This window comes from Lycorma delicatula, chromosome 1 (assembly GCF_047948215.1).
Source record: "Lycorma delicatula isolate Av1 chromosome 1, ASM4794821v1, whole genome shotgun sequence".
Taxonomy (NCBI): Eukaryota; Metazoa; Arthropoda; class Insecta; order Hemiptera; family Fulgoridae; genus Lycorma; species Lycorma delicatula.
This window is the reverse complement of record NC_134455.1, coordinates 201,319,837-201,339,018: the sequence shown is the minus strand read 5'-3', so window position 1 is coordinate 201,339,018 and position 19,182 is coordinate 201,319,837. Positions and strand designations below refer to the sequence as shown.

The window sequence follows — 19,182 nt, the reverse complement described above, 5'->3', positions numbered from 1 at the left end:
GATTGCAATGAAGGATATTTTACAATATGTTTAGATTTTTTAGAAATTACAGACACACCTGTTAAACAAAAGTAATAATCGGTTACATGATCCTTTGGTTCATGCCAAACCATAGGTACACCAACTGGCAATATGCAGAAAAATTAGTGCATACTTTATGAGGAGCCCACCTCTTATCCTGATCACCAATTTTTCACTGAAAGTACAAATGATATGCTTTTATAATTAAAGATGTAATGTTTTTTCTATTTGATTCTACGATAAACTCACCATATATATAAAAAAGGCATCCACATCATTTACACAATTTTGAGGAATTATGACACCACTGTTAACAAACTTAAGGCAGCAATAAGACTGAATAAAATTAATTCATTCCTAAATCCAGTGCTTAATACAAACAACACAGCTGTGTTTTCAGCTACATGTTCTGACCTGTTCAGACATGATTAATTTTTTTTTCTGTTTAGCTTCTGGAACTACCATAAGGTATTACTTCAGAGGATAGACTGCACCTGGTGTTACCAAATTGCTCAATTCACTGCTCCATCTGTTACTTCAGTGGCCATCACAAATGCACACAAAAGGCCTTAAAAGGTTAGAAATAATGATTCATTCAAAATGCACAATGTGTTGAGGCAGTGTTAATCTCAATATTAGTACTGAGATAATAGTTACGTTTTGCAGAATTAGTAGGAAGTATATAAAAATTAATTCTATTGTTTTTATGGTCTAACAAATTTTCACCAGTTGTTTACTCTTTATTTCATGTTCATTATACACGCAATCATTGAAAATTATGAGAATATAGCCCAAATAATGAATTCATACCAATAATTTCAATCTCATAAAAAATAAGTTTTTAAACTGCGTATATAAATTTACAATATGAAACAAATATGGCAATGACATGAGAATAACAGAATGATTGAAAAACGTTTAAAATAAGTATAACTGATAAATAGATCATTTTCACTACCCACAATTATGGATCTTATACTTAAAAATATTACATAAATAACAAAATATAGAAACAATAATGATAAAAACATAATATAAATCATAAAAATGAATGTCACTTAAAGTAACCATAATCCTAAGACTCACCTATCAGTTATTGTAGGTAAAATATCAGCCATCCGAACAAGTGCTGCCCCTTGTGGTGAGCTCCAACACCAAAGAGGAGGACGCCCAGCACGAAAATGTCTTGCTGCTGCACCCAGCTGCCAGTCCAAAACACTGGATGGCACAATAAGCCATTGTGGCAAGCTAATGGGAAACCATAAACAACCATTCTAATAACCTACATTTTTATTGTTCTATTGGAAGAAGACTGATAACGAATTTTTTTCAACACTGTTAAGACATGAAAAAAATATACATAATGTTTTTGGATGAGCAAGGAAAGAATATAATGAAAGACTGGATAAGTGTAGAAAAGACTGATTAAAGGAACACAAGGTAAATGGATTCCAACACTGTCTTATTGAACATGGTGCAAAACCTAACTAAAATTTAAAAAAAAAATGTTTAATAATCTACAATTCCTTTCCCAAATGTGAACAAAGATGATCATCTAACAAAAATTAAGAGTCATGATACCAGTATCATTTTAAATAGTACTAAATAGTACTGAAAAACATTAAGTACATTAAATAGTACATTAAAACATTAACATTACTTCAACATGTTTTAAAATAGATTCATATTACTGATTTAAATAAAATCAAGAAAAAAAGGGCAGGTATAAAAATGTATCTAACAAAAGAAAAGGATTTGAAGAAAAAACATACAAACTGCTGCAAACATAAAAAAATAAGGAGATAAGGATGTAATAAAGTAAATGAATGCTAGAACAAATATTATGAATGTTGCAGATAAATTAAATAAGAAAAACATAAAACGTAATTTAAATAATGCATTCATTTACCTTATTGTTACACAATCAGTAGTAATATATACATCCACTAGTTGCGCTAGTTGTGTGAGAGTCTTTCATAAACAGTGTTTGGTAGCGGTTTCATTATGGGTTCGGTTTTATATTGCTCATTCTGTAGTTACTAAAAAATGAAATATGTAAAGTAGTGGAATAAACAAAAAGTTAAGAAAGAAGAGTAGAGATACTGATAGAAGCCATATATGCAGAAATTGAGGGAAAACCTGCTGCAAGCAATCAAAGCCTCTGATATTAAGAGATGCAAAAAATTAACCTATGATACTACATGCAGGCAAATATTTGTATTGCTATCACTCATAGACATTTACACATCGTTTTTTTATACTCTTATGTATTAAAATATGCTAGTGGAATTATGAGAAATTACAGAAGGAATAGATAAATAATGCAGAGTATTTAAACTGTTTATTATGTATTTATACAACATTCCCAGTATAAAATACATATTTACAGAAAATAAAAAAGTGTTTATTATTCACAGCACAGCACTGCAATATGTTCCAGTTAAAATAATTTATGTCACACCACCAACAGATTTTATTACAATCTCTAAAAATTTCTTTAACAACCTTAGTATTACATATCAATAATTTCATTATATTACATTACAGTGAGCCACCTATGTTAAAGTTGTCAATTAATGAAATGCAAACAATGCTTAATGTAGCACTTATTTATTATATTACAACAGAATTAGAGCAAAGTGCAAAAAGATACGTCATTCGTGTTTCATAAATTAATTTAGCAAAAATTACAGTTATATAATGTTTATTCCACTCCCTTTATATAATATATGTTTCCATTAACGTCCTGACTATTATGCATCATGACTTATTTTTATGAGTTAATCAGCAAAACAGGGTTATATGTTCTACTGAATCATATTTTTACGAGTTCACTGTACTATGTATGAAATGATGAAATCATTTGTTCATATAGAAAATGAAATCATTAAACTTTGAGGCTGTAATTTTTACATTTTGTCAAACAATCTTATCCAGCTACTGGACAATATAATTCATAAACGAAATGAATTTTGTAAGTAAGAAGAATGTTAATCTAAAGATTATGATTTCCGTGCTCCATCATTAAGCAGAATGATATTTAAAACTTTCTTCAGCATTTTCTTAGTAACAGAACATTTGGAATGCTAACATAATATAAGAAATTTAGTAAAAGAATCAACTTTAACATAATATGCAATACTGTAACATCAGTCAGTTATTGCTCAATATTATCACCTCGATACTCAATAAAATTTTGAGTCTGAGTCTTCAGACTCAAAATTTTAAAATCTTCAGAGACTTCCCTAACAGAGATCTGATAATTAGGTCTTAATTATTTGACAGTCCAGTATTACAAAATTCCCAGACAAAACAAAAGATAAGTTAAACTGTTCCTATCCTACGTAAAAGTTTTTTTCTAGTTACTTCTACTTAAAATTTACTTTGTAATCTTTATAGCCAATTGTCTGTATTTTCAAATATACCTCCAGGTTACAAGTTTTATCAGCCTCTAAGGAGCACATTCTAACATTACTTATTCTACAATTTCATTAAAATTTGCTTTGGCTGTTTGCCTAGCTAGTTACTTCTCCCAGAGAACATCCATGCACCTATTTGCTCGCCAAATCATTTTTTTTCTTATATAAATTGAGCCATGTTTTGTTTGTTAGTGAGATGAATTCTGTACCATGAATTTTGTTTCAAATTTCAGAAAAACCAAATTCATACTGATTCCAGCAACTAAAATAACTTTTTGTTTGTAACTTTAAAAATGAATGTGCATTTTATCTCAAAAAATATAAGATGCTTTTTTTTTAAAGAATGAATTTTTTTTAGATGATTGACTGTTTTGGTCATTTTGCCCTATGAAAATGAAAATATGCAGCATATGAAAAATGACATGCCTGTCTGCAATTCAAACCCATGAACTCCAAATCAAAGGCTGAGATACTAACAATCCACCACAGAGATCAGCGATGATCTTTCTCTATTGATTAAGTCAGTGTGAATATGGGATAAAATAACCATTTAAAAAACAGAATCAGCAGCATTGAAATCACTGCACAAACAAAATTCAAATTTAATAAATTATTTTAAAAGCCTTAACCCACTGATATTCAGAAGAAGAAATATGTAACAAATAGGCAAAAAAATTTAATCAGACAAAAACCCAAGTGATGTTATCAACTCGTAGAATGCAAAGCCTAATAAGCTGTTTAGCCTAATAAGTTTAGTAACCTAGAGAAATCACTTAGAAAGTAATGATTACTAGTTGGAGCAAACAAATTTATTTTAACTACAGTAACTACAAATAAACTTTACAACAGAAAGCCTTTTATATGTTTTCTGGAGCTTCTAAGTAATCATGAGATATTTTGTGCTTAAAAATCTACACCACACCTCATCTAACTAAAGAAGTAAATAAATAAGTTGTAATATTTTATCTAAACAAACCTGGATGATATTTGGAAATCTTGATTAGCACCACTTAATCTCCAGCCAACACAACCAGTACGAGCCAATTCTCGCCCCCACTCGCCAGCATCACGAAACATACTTGTTTCTCTTGGACAGCTATAATACGGTTCTCTATAAATAAAAAATTGAGCAAAAAAATTTTTATGGATAAATGCAATAAAAAAACCTAATCATTACCCAACAAAAAACAAAATCAAACAATTTTGTTGATTTATGGTAAAATACTAGCAATATTAGCAACAGAAAAATAACAAGTTTGTACTTTCCTACAGTTCATAAATTCTTTTTTAATTTGGCACTGCTTTTATCTCTACATGACAAATTTTTATAAAATTATGGCATACTGAATATTTATAAAAAATTTACCACTTTTGCACTCTAAAAAAGAAGTGTTTAAGTGAATCTTCATGCAAGAATTAATATGAAATGTTTTTCATTTTAAAGCACAAGGCACAGTTCAAAAGTAAGGGCCGATGAGTTATAAGTAACAATTGTCAACACAGACTACTCACTTACACAGTAGCTTTAAGTGGTCTGTTGGGTATGTAACTGCCACATTTCTGTCAGTTAATTGCTGTTTGCCTTTGCAAGACATTGTGTTAAAATGATTGCAGTAATAACAAATCCTGCTTAGTTCAATCAGTGATTAGATTTCTAAATGCAAGAACATATAAAACTACTAAAATTCACTGTCAATTGTGAAACATATTGGCCTACCGCAATAAGTGATGGAAAAGTCAGGCAACAGAGTCGTGCATTTAAGAAAGGCCATTAAAATGTTCATGACAAACAGAAAAGTGGCAGGCCTAGTGTCTGGACTGATGATCTCGTTGAATGTGTAAATGCAAAAGTAAGAGGAAATTGGCGCTTTACGATTAACAATTTTTCCCTAGAATTTCCAGAAGTTTAAAAGACAACGTTGCTGAGAATTGTGGCTGACATTCTAGGCTATCATAAACTGTGAACAAGATGGGGGTCGAAATTGTTGAAAAGTGCTCACAAAGAACACATAATGACATTTGCACATAGTTTTCTTAACTGATTTAACAACAGAGGGAGAAAAAGTTTTTTCCCATATTATTATTGGTGACAAAACATGGATTTTGTATGTCAATGCTGAGACAAAACAACAATCCATACAGTGGCATCATTCCAGTTCACCTAAATTGAAAAAATTCAAATAAGACCAGTCTTGAAGGAAAATCATGGCAACTGTTTCTGGGACCAAAAAGGTGTGCTTTTCACTAATTTTATGGAACCTGGAACATCCATCACATCACAAGTCTATTGTGAACCACTTTCTAAACTGCATCGTGCATACAAAACTGATAATGAGGAATGCTGAGATCAAAAATTGTTCTTCTTCATGACAATGCATGTCCATAAATGACTGCATGCACAAGAGAAACAATTCAAAAACTCAGATGAGAGATTTTTGATTATGTCTTTATAGCCCTGATCTCACACCCAATGACTACCATCTCTTCTTATACCTCGAAAACTGGCTCGCATCTCAATGATTCAAGGAGAGTGAAGAGTTGATAATCTCGATGTAAAAGTGGCTACAATTCCAGGCAATGGAATTCTATGCAGTAGGTTTGAAGAAGCTTGTTTAGTGACATCAAAAGTGTCTGGAATGAAATGGTGAATATGCAGAAAAATAAATAAATATGTACGTATTTGAAATCATTAATAAATTTTTCATTTTTTCAACTGTTCTCTTTTTGTTACCGATTGACCTTTACTTTTGAACTGCACCTTGTATTTTATTACATTATATTTTATTTTCCAGCAATTAAAAATTCACTCCTAACAAGACCAAGTTTCATAGAATGCCTCAAGTTCTGGAATCCGGAACTGTAATGGAGATGAAGTATTTTATATGTTTCCATCAGATCATCACATGTGTCAAAACAGCAAGGAAATGAGACACTATTTATGTAAATGTTTTCATAAGATAAACGTCTAATGTTTTCAAGTTAGCCTCTTTAAAAATAAGAAACCTTTTGAATACATAAGACAATAAACACAAAAAATGACATATAACAATAAAGCACAATCATTACAACAGGCAATAGCAACTGTTACAAGATATATATATATAACAGAAGCATCTAGATTCCTACCACTGCCAAGTAAAGCGTAATTAACAACATATGGTTATAATAACAATATAAGTTTTTGTGTAATTCTCCAATTTCTGAAGAGCAATTAGATATAAAAAGTGATAATTTTTTAATAATTTATTTTTCCATTACCTCATGCAACATCTTTTGTGATCTCATTTAAATATCAAACAATCTACTAAAAAGTGACTTTCACAACACTTCTAAAATCAAAAAAAATTGTACGTAATTTTTTCATGCAAAATTGTTATACATTTTTAAAAATGTATAAGTTAAGCATTTATATTACAAAGATTTAGAATAAGGGCAATCCCTTATTCTAAATCTATTCTAAATTTATTCTTGATAAAAAACTGAGGTCACTGAAAACAAGTTTGGTATAAAAATTTTTTAAATGGAAATAGCAGATTCAATAAGACCTAAGCTGAAAAAAATCATGAAAAAAATAAATAATAAAAAGTGTAAAAAAAATGACAGTTTTTAAGATAGCTAAAAATGAGTCTGATATCAAAATTATGTAATTCAAAATTGTTAACCAAATCTTAAACATTCAAGATTAAGCATACGTAGAAGAAATGTTAAAAATGGGAATTATTTAAACTACCGAATTGAAATAACAAATCAAAACAACAACCAAAAATAATAAACAAAACGAAAAAAGTTTTACAAATTTTTAAGTAATATACAAACAGTTTTTTCTCTTTGAATAAGTTATCTTCCAATAGCCTTAATTAGACTGACTTAATAAACTGTATTTAAATAAAACATTTAATTTTTTTTATACATTATTTTAATATGTTTTAAGAGTATAATCTTTTAATACAATATCAATCACGACAAAATTATTTCACTGATTAACTAAAATATCCAACAAACATCACATTACATAGAAATAGGTATAAATTGAGTAAAAAAAAAATTATATTTTTAAAAATCCATCAACCTCCCAGTAGGTATGAATATTAATATAATTTTTTCCAAATCAGAGCAGTAAATCAAAACCAATGCCAAAAGTTCTTGAAAAGTTTCTGGTGTCAACTATTCTTTCTCCAGATTATGCAGATTTTTATCAAAAAAGCTCTTAACACAATAAGTTTCACAGTAATTTCAATAGTTGCAAATACAAAACTTTCTTTTGCCATTTTGTATATGACATATACGAACGATATACTCCTTGCGGAAGGTGTCGGCACAGCTCTATATTCCAATGACACAGCATATTATAACAAATCCCGAAACGTGGATTACACAGTGGGGAGACATCAATAGTAGCTGGATTTAGTGGAAACGTGGGTCGATAGGTGGAGAATCAGGGTTAACAGGGAAAAGTTCCTGGTCGTGATATTCACATTCAAGCTACACGCTCCAGTCAGACAATTGGAAATCTCAAAGGAAAAATCCCCTTTGGGACTAAAGTTAAGTATCTGGGAGTGGTCCTGGATAAATGGCTTACCTTAGGGAAGCATGTGAAGTATGTGACCCACAGGGCAAAGGTCACCAGGGTTTCCTTGTACCCAGTGCTTAACTAAGCCAGCCCCATTCTGTTGGCAACTAAGTACTCATATATCAACTCTATGTCTTGCCAATTCTGACATACACCACCCAGCATGGAGAGCTTTGTTGTGCTCCTCGCTCCAGAAAAAACTGGAGGTCGTCCAAAACATGGTGTTGCGAACGATCTTTGGAGCACTATGATCCGTTAGAAATATCACATTTCACTATGATGTGGGCGTAAAAAAAAAACTGTGTTGGAGGTGGGTGTAGGACAGGCGCACAGACAATTTGGGAGAGCAGCCGCATCATATCCAAACATCACCATCTCAGGGATATCTGCTAAGAGGACCCTACATCCAGGGTGTAAGAAAAAGTCCTCATGCCAAGTTAGATGAGCTACCGTGAAAAGGTGGGTCGAGGGTTGAGTAATGATAAAGCAGGCCAAGAATCTCTATATTGAGTGATCTATCAGGAAATTCCCAGAATATAATGCATCCCTTAAAAGGGTCATTACAAGAGATGTTAGTGTGTATTTTTATTTTTGGGTGCGAGATTGTCATTATTTGTATATAATGTACATATGTGGTTTTTTCTCCTCAGTCATAAGTCAAAATACAACTTGAAATTTAGAAAATTAGCTGTTTTAAAATAGTTAGGCTCCAGCTAACTGTGGCTCTGGAAATGGCTACTAAAAAATGACTTCTTTTTTGAAAAACTTCTTCTTGTAAAACTTTGCTTGTCGTATTACCATGGGCATGCTTTAGCACTGAAATGTTGCAGTGGTTTGGCTTGTTTGTGTCCAAAGCAAGATTTTCCATCATTAAAAGCAAAGAAAAAAAAATGACAGAGTTCTTTCAATCTTGAGGTGTGCATATGAGGTTGTCATCATTTCTTGTCATACAACATATAAATCTCCACCAAATTTATAAATGAGATTTTATGAAATTCCAGTACATAAGAAAATTGAAACATGACACTGCATTCTTTCACTTTGGTTTGCATGAGGTTTGTTATCATATGTTGTATTAAACAACACCCAATCTACTCTGTAATGTAGAGACATGCTTTTCTGTATCTTTCTGTTTCAGGTTTGTTAGAGGTGATCCAGATCAACGACAGCAGCATTGTGGTCCTCCCACATCCTTCCTGGACACACATGTGTCTGGATGATTTTAAAATTAAGTTTTTCTTGAAAAGAAATCTTCGTTTGAGCATCTTACTTCTGAAACACTAAAATGATGCAATTGCCGCTCCTCCCGACACTCTCAAACACAAAATTTTGATACAAAAAATGTAAGAAACAAAACCATCCTATTTCTTAATGCAAGAAGATGAAGATTGCTGAAGGACAGCAAAGATTGTGGAAGAAAAAGCCCAGCAGCCGCCTGATGGAAGAGAGAATTGGCAACATGGGGAGAAATCCCCATGTTGCCCTTTCCCAGCCATGGGACTATTCAAGGTTTACAGTTTGTAAATTATTTACAGCCAGTTTATGGAAAGACAAGGTACAGAAGAAAAGAAGATTGAAAATCAGCCTGCCAACATGGATTGGAATCCGGCCCAACCAAGCCCAGCTGCAAAGACAGCCCCAGGGAAAAAAGTCGCCTAATTTCACCTCACCAAACACCCACCATCCTTTTCCTAATACTTATGATTATGTTCCAGCCAGCACATGTGACTCCCTCTGGAAAGGGGAGCGGTACATTGCTTCCTCCAAACACTAGGGCCCCCTGAAAGGCATATTTCTGTTAGACCGAAAGGCACTAGCATCGAAAGAACTTCAGGGGACAGATTGAAGTAGAATCATGCAAGAACAAAGCTCATATCCACCTAGTCTCCCATGATCAGTGCCAGTCAACATTTTTTCACTGGTCTAAAAGATCAGAACACCAATAACAATTCCGTCCATAAATAAAACAACATAACTATAACCGCCACTAAATAAATAATGACCTGCTCAACAAACGAAACACACAGCAGCAAGGGACACTCACCCAGACTCTGTGACTAGTAGGGAGATAATAAACTCTCTCGTTATCCTTGCATTCTGTACTTGTTCTTTCTTTGAAGTAAAAATGAACCAGTTCTTAAAACCATTTTAAAATAAAATTCACAGTGCTTATGCCAGTAATAGATTTTTAAAGTTTAATAAGATTTTTGTCATTGGGTTGTACTGGTAGGGTTTGAATTTTCTAAATAATAGTATTTAGCACATTCTAATTACTGGATGATAAACAACTATTATATTCAGAGAGTGGATATGTTCATACAGAATAGCCACAAAACAAAAAGAAACAAAAACATAATCAATTTGCATGCAATTTTATACATAGTACTCCATATATTGTGAGCCATTATTTAACATTTAAACCAATTTCCATTTCAAATCTGTATCCATACACTACTACTAACTACTACTTATCACACCTTACATAACAAACCTGAAATCATATGCAAAAAGAAGTTGATGACGTCGTGGGAAGGCATGATGAAGAAGTGCATTTGTCAATGTTTTACCATGACCAACTGGAGAGAACTTAAAACTAAATGTTAACACCCTCATATTCTAAAAAAAAAGAAAAGTACATTAACAATCTTTTTGTAATACTTAAACAATATGTAACTAACATAAAAAAAAAAAAAACATGGCTATAATATGAAAACAAAGCTTTCTCTATTTATTCTATTTTAATAGACCTAAAAAAAAAAAGAATATTCTGTATTTCTTTCATTCAAGCCATACTCATGATCAAATGTTGAATATAAAATCTGTACAAAATAATTATTTTATTATTTGTTTCACTAACTACACATTATGCATGCTGTGAGTGTGTATGCATATGTGCATGTGTGTAACAGAAATCAGCATTATCTCAATCTTTCCTTATCCAAACAGTGTTAAACAAAAAAAGGTCTGTGAAACAGAATAAAATTTTATCAATAATGCAAAACTGAAGTAGATCTACAATTTATTATAAAACAAGGAAATTTTTCCACAACAGGGCACTGACTACTGTTCTGTTGTTCTTCTCTGAACTCATTCAAGAGTTGCATTCATTATTGGAAGAAAGAGTTGTCTTTCTTAGTATGGCTAGTATGGTTAATGTTTAAATGCTAAGTAAACATTTTCCAGAAAAATGTCAGTAAATAAAAAAAAAAGAAGGTATTAGGATGCAAGTTAAAAACACATTGGCAATAGAAAAATCTGGAAAAAGTTGTTGAAATTAGAAGTAGGGTAATTAACAGTAGGGTAAATTAAGAGTAGAGAATTGTTTTGAACGGAAATGAAAAAATTGAACAAGAAAATAATTCAATTAAATCTTAGTCTTTTGGAAAACAATGAAAGTAGGCTGTTCACAATAATTAAACTAATGATGACAATTTGCATGATTTTTGATAAGGGAAAAGGAAACTCAATTTCTGGTTAATTCTTTCAAGAAAAAGCAAAAAAAAATTTATGAAGTTGAAGGATAATAGTAAAAGTTATTTAATTACTTGGAGTAACTAATTGGTTAAAAAAAGGTGTGATATTTCAGGGTATGTTTCTTTTTAGTAAGTAGTCACTCACAACATGCAAACACAGATATTTTCAATCACAAGAAATAAATTAATTTGAACAATTATAATAAATGACAATCTATTATATTATTTTATTACATTATATGAACAAGGAAATACATAATATATATATATATATATATATATATATATATATATAATGAAATAAGTAAATAAATATGTGTGCATACTTGTGCTTGTGTTATTTTTTAAGAATATTATTTGGTATAAATATAATACAATTCTAAAAAAAATTTTGTTATTTCAATTAAATCAATGTTATCTAAATTACCACTGGTTTCATTTACTTCAGTAAATGACAGTTCTATGGAATTAGATTTCCTAAAATAAGCTCATTACATGTTCTTGAGAACGTAGTTTTAAACAAAAATAACCATAATTTGGCACAATAAATGATTGATCAACAGAAAGAATTACACTGGACCTGCAAAACACAATAGGCACAATCCAACCCCCATAGAGAATATTGTAATTTGCAGTTTTATGGCATGCACTTCGCAATCAATCAACTTGTAAAAAAATAGAAGTTATTTTTTTTTTTTTAAATTGGTAATTTCCCAAACTTCTTAAAGTACAGGAATGTTATGTCAATTTTAAGAAAGCCATCATATCATACTGATTCCAATAACTATATACCCATTGCAATATTTAAAAGAGCTGCTTACAATCAACAAGATTTTTCTAAACAGAAATAACTTTTTAAAACAATCAATTTGGATTTAAAAAGAACACTACTGGAGTAATAATGAATTTTTAATCATGGCTATGAACTTATTATGGATAACAGGCACTTTTGGGATCTATTAAAGAACATAAATGTGTTAAAAATAATTTTCTTAAAAAGCTTTGTATTGTGGGATTACTGGAACAGCATATTGGCTAAAAACATAACTTTTTGACTGTAAACAAAATATCAGCCAATACAAATATAGAAAATACACCACCACAAAATTTAAAGTGAACACAAACATATCTAATTTTAAATTAATTTTTTTTTTTTGCATACTTTTGCAAAATAACTAATAATAAATAGTTGTGAGGGACTTCAAAAACTCTGTCAGATTCATAAACTCTTGATAGTTTTGAATTTTCTTCTGGTTTTCTGGTCTGAAGATATTGTTTTGTAATCTGTGTTAAACATCTTAGATCATATTTTTCAAATGTACTAAAGTCAACCATAAACTTTCATATATGCAGACATTCATAGTTTTCTATGAGAATTCTCATATATACAGTGTTATGTAATAATATATAAATAAACATAAATGAAAAATAGTAAAATCAACATAAGTCAAATTAAAACACACACCTTACAAACGACATGCAATCCTTTCACTTTTTCAGAAACATTTTTACCAGGCAACAACCTGCGTTTCTTGTCACCAACTTGGTATAGTATATCAACATTTGATAAGCAAATGTCATACTCTCCTAACAATAGATTCTCTTGACAAATCATCTCCTGAAAAAGTATTCAATCACTGAATCATCAGTAAATAATAAAAATGAAATAAATCTAACAATATTCATAATTAATATTGTTACTGCAAATAATCTTTAAAAAAACATTATCTCTAAGAATTCTCTCTACTAATTTAATTCCATTATATTACTCATACTTCTAAAGGAAATTTCCTTTTGCAATATAACATATCTTTCACAAATTACAAAATGTACACAGTGCAAAACCATTCGACACAATAACTGTTATTTGGATTTGAATGGAATTCTCAAGAAAAAACTGACATTCTTGTAAGACCAATACCACCACCTTCACACACAGTAGATCTGAAAAATTCCAAAACTAAATTTCTGTAGTCTATACAAGTATCGCCATCTCAAGGACAACCAAGCAACTGTAGTACGATGTCTGACGAGTGTATGTACAAAATTTCAGCATGTTTCAACACTCTGGATTAACGAAACGTTACTCTAGAGTAACTCGAAGCTGGTCTTGAGTTATATTTGGCCACGTACGTTGTGTTCACACGATTTTGTGCAAGCTCACAACATGGAACAGAAAAGCACAATAAAATTTTGTATTCAACTTCAAAAATCTTTCATTGAAATTTATTTTATGATACAGCAAGCATTCAGTGATGAAACGACATCTCATACGACAACATACACATGGTGGAAGCAGTTTAATGATGGTAAAGAGTTGTTGGATGATGACAAATAAAGTGGGAGGCTGTCAACAGCTGTTCACAACGAAACCGTTGCAAAGGTGTGAGTGCTCCTGCTCGAACCACCTCATCTTATCCTTCAGGCCATAGAAGAAAAGCTAAACATCGGTAAAGACACGGTATGTACAATTCTAACAGAAAACTTCTTGACCGAAGAACAAACACAGGTATGTCTTTCTTGCACTCAAGACTTTGTTGAAATTGCCAATAGCGATCTGAATTTTTTGTAAATAATTGTGACTGGGGATGAAAGCTGGTGCTTCATGTATGATCCACAAAGAAAGCCCCAATCTGCTGCTTGGTTGAGTTCTGGAGCACAAAGACTGACGAAAGTAAGGCAGCAAAAATCAAGAGTGAAAATGATGTTGATTGCACTCTTTGACTAAAAGGGCGTGATTTATCATGAATTTGTCCTAACTGGTCAAACCGTGGATTCTAAATTCTATTTGGAAGTAATGAAATGTCTAATGTATCGCATTCATCAAATCTGGCCCGAATACCGGGATCCGAGCAGTTGGACTCTCTTGCACGACAATGCCCCAGCACACATGGCAACAATTTTAACATGTTATTATGCCACAAATCAAATTACTGTCTTATCCCACCCGCCCTACTCACCCGACTTGGCTCCAGCAGACTATTTTCTGTTCTTGAAACTAAAGTTGAAGATGAAAGACCGCTTTTACGACAACATCCCGGCCCCAAGCAGTTGAAGGTATCCCACAAAATGATTTCTCCAGAGGATTTGACAGTCACTGTAATGAGTATATAAGTGGAGAAGGGTTATACGTAGAGAGCTGATGTGAGTAAATTCATTTATCTTAAATTTGTATTTTTATTTAATTTAGTTCAGGAACTTTTCAGACATACTGTGTATGTGTGGCCCAAGATTAACTGAACCCAAAGCAAGCGAAGAACACATGAACTGTAAGGGTACATACAAGTAAATTAAAAATAAAACCCTACTTATGTGGATTCCTCTGCCTCTACAACTACTGTTGGAAATATTGACCGCCATGGCCTATGCAAGTTTGGCCGGATGAATCACATTAAGTACGACTTGCTGTAATCATACCATGAGATGTTGGTGATAGCATTGCATATATTCTGTTGCAGTGCATAAGAGTTCATGGATTGTTCTGGTAAACCTTGCCCTTCAGGTTACTCCAGAAATAACATCGCAACTGGATAGATCAGACAACTGTGGAGGCCATAGATCCTTCAAAGTCCTGTCAAGTGTAAAAACTGAATGCACTGCTTCCAAGGAAGCATGCTCTTTGTGTGATGTCACACCGAGCTGCTGGTAATAAGCAAAATGTTGTTCATCTGGTGTCAGTTACTCTACGAAGGGCTGAAAGTTGTCAGCAATGTAACTCTCTCAGTTTATTGTGTCTAAAGAAACTGGTTCAATGATTCTTACCCCATGGGGAAAGACACCCTCCATATGGCAGTTTTGGTCACCATGCCGCCCTCGCTACCTAGCCCTTATGGGCTTTACCAGAGGTAATCTTCAAAACTTGCAAAAGACATCTCTCAGTCTTGTTCTTGCCTCAGTCAGGATGCCACCAATGTGAATGCCACATGCAACATTCCCATCGATATACTACTATCATTAAAAACTCTCAAGAAAAGAAAACAAAACACACCTAAACTAAGTCTCAAACAAGATTGAATAACAAAAATAAGGAACTGAAATCTACTACCTAACCAAAAGGTAAAGAGTTGAGTTCTTTGTTACTGTTACAAAGTAACAAAGAATAAAAGAACAAAACAATGACAAAAATATAATACAACAACAAAAACAGAAAACGGGAAAGCCCAAGTAACACCTTAGACCCCCCTCAGTAATCCTTTTTTTGTCAAGTAATTTATAAAGTTCTCCACTATGACCCATTCAGCCTGGTTTCGCCAATTAACAACAAAGATCTAATGCCGACCTGATAATATCAAGCTCACAAATCATCTCCATGTGCAACAACTCATACTTGGAGAATTCATATATAACATAATGAACATCATCCAACTGTCCGCATTGAGAACACAATCCTGAGTCTACCAGGCAGAACCTCTGCAGCCAGTCCCTAAAAGCATCATGCCCAGAAAGATACTGTGTCACGTACTTGTTCAGGTTTACCCAAGAGATGCCCTGCAAACTAACATCTGGAAATAGACAATGGATTTAATGTCCACCCTCTGCCTCATCCCATCTGGCCTGTCTCAAAGCATTACCTTGTTCAATTTCCCAAATTTTTTAGAATTTAAACTCGCCTAACTTCTTGGCTACATAACACTTTTTAACACTATTAGGCGTTGAGCTCTCAACAATATATCCCGATAGCTTTTGAATTTTAACCTATCAGCCCAGACCGGTGCTGCATATAGCATAATTCCCATGCAGACGCCCCTATACAGGATACTCATGGTCTTGAAGTTAAGACCCCAATCAGGAGTGACCACATGTCTAATAATACCAAAGAAGGCACTACAGGCCTTCTCTGCAACATATTGAAGGTGCTTCTTAAATTGCATTTTCTCATCTAGAAACACTCCAAGGCACTTTTCAAGTGAACATACATTATGCACTGTCCTGCCATTGAAACACGGACTCACCAACTCACTGCCAAATGGCTTTTGGTAATAAGTTGAACAAGACCATCTCGTGGTCTTCTCTGGGCTGAACGTAATCTTATATTGATGACCTCACAGCTTGAGTACCCTGCAAGCCTGACTGGCTTCTACCTCCCTCTGCAAGCATCTTTCGACCAGCAGGAGCCCATCATCATCATAAGCCACGATGCGACACCCGCTGGGCAACCGTAGCTGCAGAAGAGAATCGAACTCCACCACCCACAAAACAAGAATCAATATGCTGCCCTGGGGACAACCCTTGGACAGCATCTTGCATATCTCATGGCTGCCCTCACAAACCACACATCTCAATTATGGAAGTAACTTTGCATGACCTGCAATTCTCTTCTTTGCAGTTGATAAATGGCTGCGGGCCACCACAGATTATTAAATGCTCCAGAAATGTCCAGGAAAATTCCCAGGACATATTCCATTTCACTAGTTACCACACTCATCACACAGAGTATGGCCTTTTCATCAGTGACTTTTCCGGGACGAAACCATACCGACTCTCCATCAATAAGTCGCGTGAGGTTAACCTCCCATTTATATGAAGGTACAGAACCTTTTCAAAAACCTTACTAACTGGTAGTAGCGGCAAGAGCCTGCAGAACAAACAAACAGTGAGTGGGATTCTTGTTCCCACCTTTAAATAATAATTTTACAATTCCCTTTTCCAACAAACTGGGAAGCATCCATCAAACAGCAATTTATTGAAAACGCACATGATAATTCTCATGCACACTCCAACCAAGTGAACAAGGAGCTCCACTGTTATACCATCAAAGTCCAGGGCCTTGCCCCTACCTAAACTACAGATAACTTGATGCACCACAGCTTCAGTAATCCCCAAGGGCAATGCACCCCCACGAAAATAAGCAACCTCATGCAGCACCTGCAGATGGTACGCAATCTCTCTAGCTTCGCCATCATCAGACAGTAAATAGTCAAGTAATATGTGAAAATTTCAATCATATCTGAAATTACACCGTGCCGGGTCGAGAGAACAGACAGAAGAACGTCTTTCCTATTTTTGTATCCCAAAACCTTATATACGACTCCCCAGCGATCCTTGTTCCCAAGCTCATGCACAAAGGAACACCAGAAATTCCTCTTCGCCATACAACCCTTATGAAAGTACTCAAGCATGCAGGATACTCGAGCTATAGGGGTCATAAAAATAAGATGATGTTTAGCCTGGAGAAGACCACAATGATGCTTCTCAGAGGCCATTTGGCTGTGAGGCGGTGAGCCCACATATCAATGTCAGGCCAATATATTAGTTATGTTTAGGTTTCTTGATGAGAAATTGCAGTTTAAGAAGCACCTTCAACACGTCGCGTCACAGGGAAGACCTGTAATGCCTTCTTCGAAATTCGATATGTGGTGGTCAATCCTGATTGGGGTCTTAATTTTAAGACTATGAGTACCTTGTATAAGGGTGTCTGCAAGGCAATTATGCTATATGTGGCACCTATTTGGGCAGATAGGCTAAAATTTAAAAGCTATTGTTATCACAATAGCTTTTGTTAGAGGCTCAACGCCTTATATTGGTATCAGTAACAGGTGGTTACAGTAAACTTTTAAGGGAGGCGATTCCAGTAATCGCAGGCGTGAATCCAACAGACTTGATTGCGTCTGAGAGGCAACAGCGTTATGTTGCTAAGAAGTCAGGTGAATTGTCTTCGGAGAAAATAAATTAGAAAAAACAGATTGGTTTCACCCTGGGGCAAGCCAGATGGGATGAGACAGAGTGTGAGCGTTATATGCACAATCTTTTCCCTACCTTATTGATTTGCAGGGCACCTCTTGGGTACACCCGAAAAAGTATGTGACGCAATTTCTTTCAAGGTATGATACTTTTTGGAACTGACTACAGAAATCCGACCTGGCAGACTCTAGTATGTGACCGCAATACAGATTAATGGATGCTGCCTATCATATTAATGTGCTAGGTATGACTTAATCGACAAATGGTTTCTGTGTACATTATTTGATATTATTGGGTTGACACTTGATCTCTAAGTTAATTGCAAAATCTGGACTGAATGGGTGATCGCAGAAGGTTTTATTGCATATTTGGCAAAAAAAAGAATCGCTGAAGGGATGTGATGTTCCGCTTGATTTTCATTCTTTGTGTTTATGTTTGGTTTTACTGTTATTTTGTTTTATGGTTCTTTTATCTTTTTATTCTAATTAATATTTAATTTTAATATTTGACTGCTGAAGATGGAGTGACACTATTGGAGAAGTTGCTGTCCTGACAAAACACAGAATTTACATAAAATCTTGTGCCAAAAATGTAATAAGTCCAGTGAAATATTGAAGATCTTTATGGCCATGTTATTTTGACAGTAAGGGTTTAGGAGTGATAAAAATGATTTCAAGAAGGCTACATGAAGTCATTGAGGACTATAAAAAGTCCTAACACATTAACCACCTAAACAAATACTGACAACATAAAGGACATTGTGATTAATAATCATCAAAATCACTATTAGAGAAGATGCTACTATAGAGGTGAGAATTTCTTATGGTTCACGTAAAAAACTTTTGACAGACATTTTGGGTACAAAATGAGTAGCAGCAAAAGTTCTTCCAAAACTGTTGAATTTTAACTAAAGCAAAATTATATATCAACTGTTAGCCGACATCACTAATGACTCAAAATTAAACATGTCCGTAACAGGTGATGAAATAGGCGTACAGTTATAATATTAAAGCAAAGT

At 33.5% G+C, this 19,182-nt stretch overlaps 1 protein-coding gene across 3 annotated transcripts in view; it reads right to left on the bottom strand.

Annotated features, from left to right (window-relative positions):
• Positions 1–19,182, bottom strand: part of LOC142327514 (myotubularin-related protein 10-A) — a 123,591-nt gene that overhangs the window by 82,782 nt on the left and 21,627 nt on the right. For 2 of the 3 annotated variants that reach the window (XM_075370644.1, XM_075370647.1), the window contains exons 4-7: positions 12,949–13,101; positions 10,502–10,626; positions 4,417–4,551; positions 1,108–1,269 (exon numbers count right to left, since the gene is read on the bottom strand). In XM_075370644.1, coding sequence (XP_075226759.1) covers positions 1,108–1,269; positions 4,417–4,551; positions 10,502–10,626; positions 12,949–13,101 — 575 coding nt within the window. The remainder of the gene's footprint in view (positions 1–1,107; positions 1,270–4,416; positions 4,552–10,501; positions 10,627–12,948; positions 13,102–19,182) is intronic. The other variant, XM_075370656.1, reaches the window with a different exon arrangement.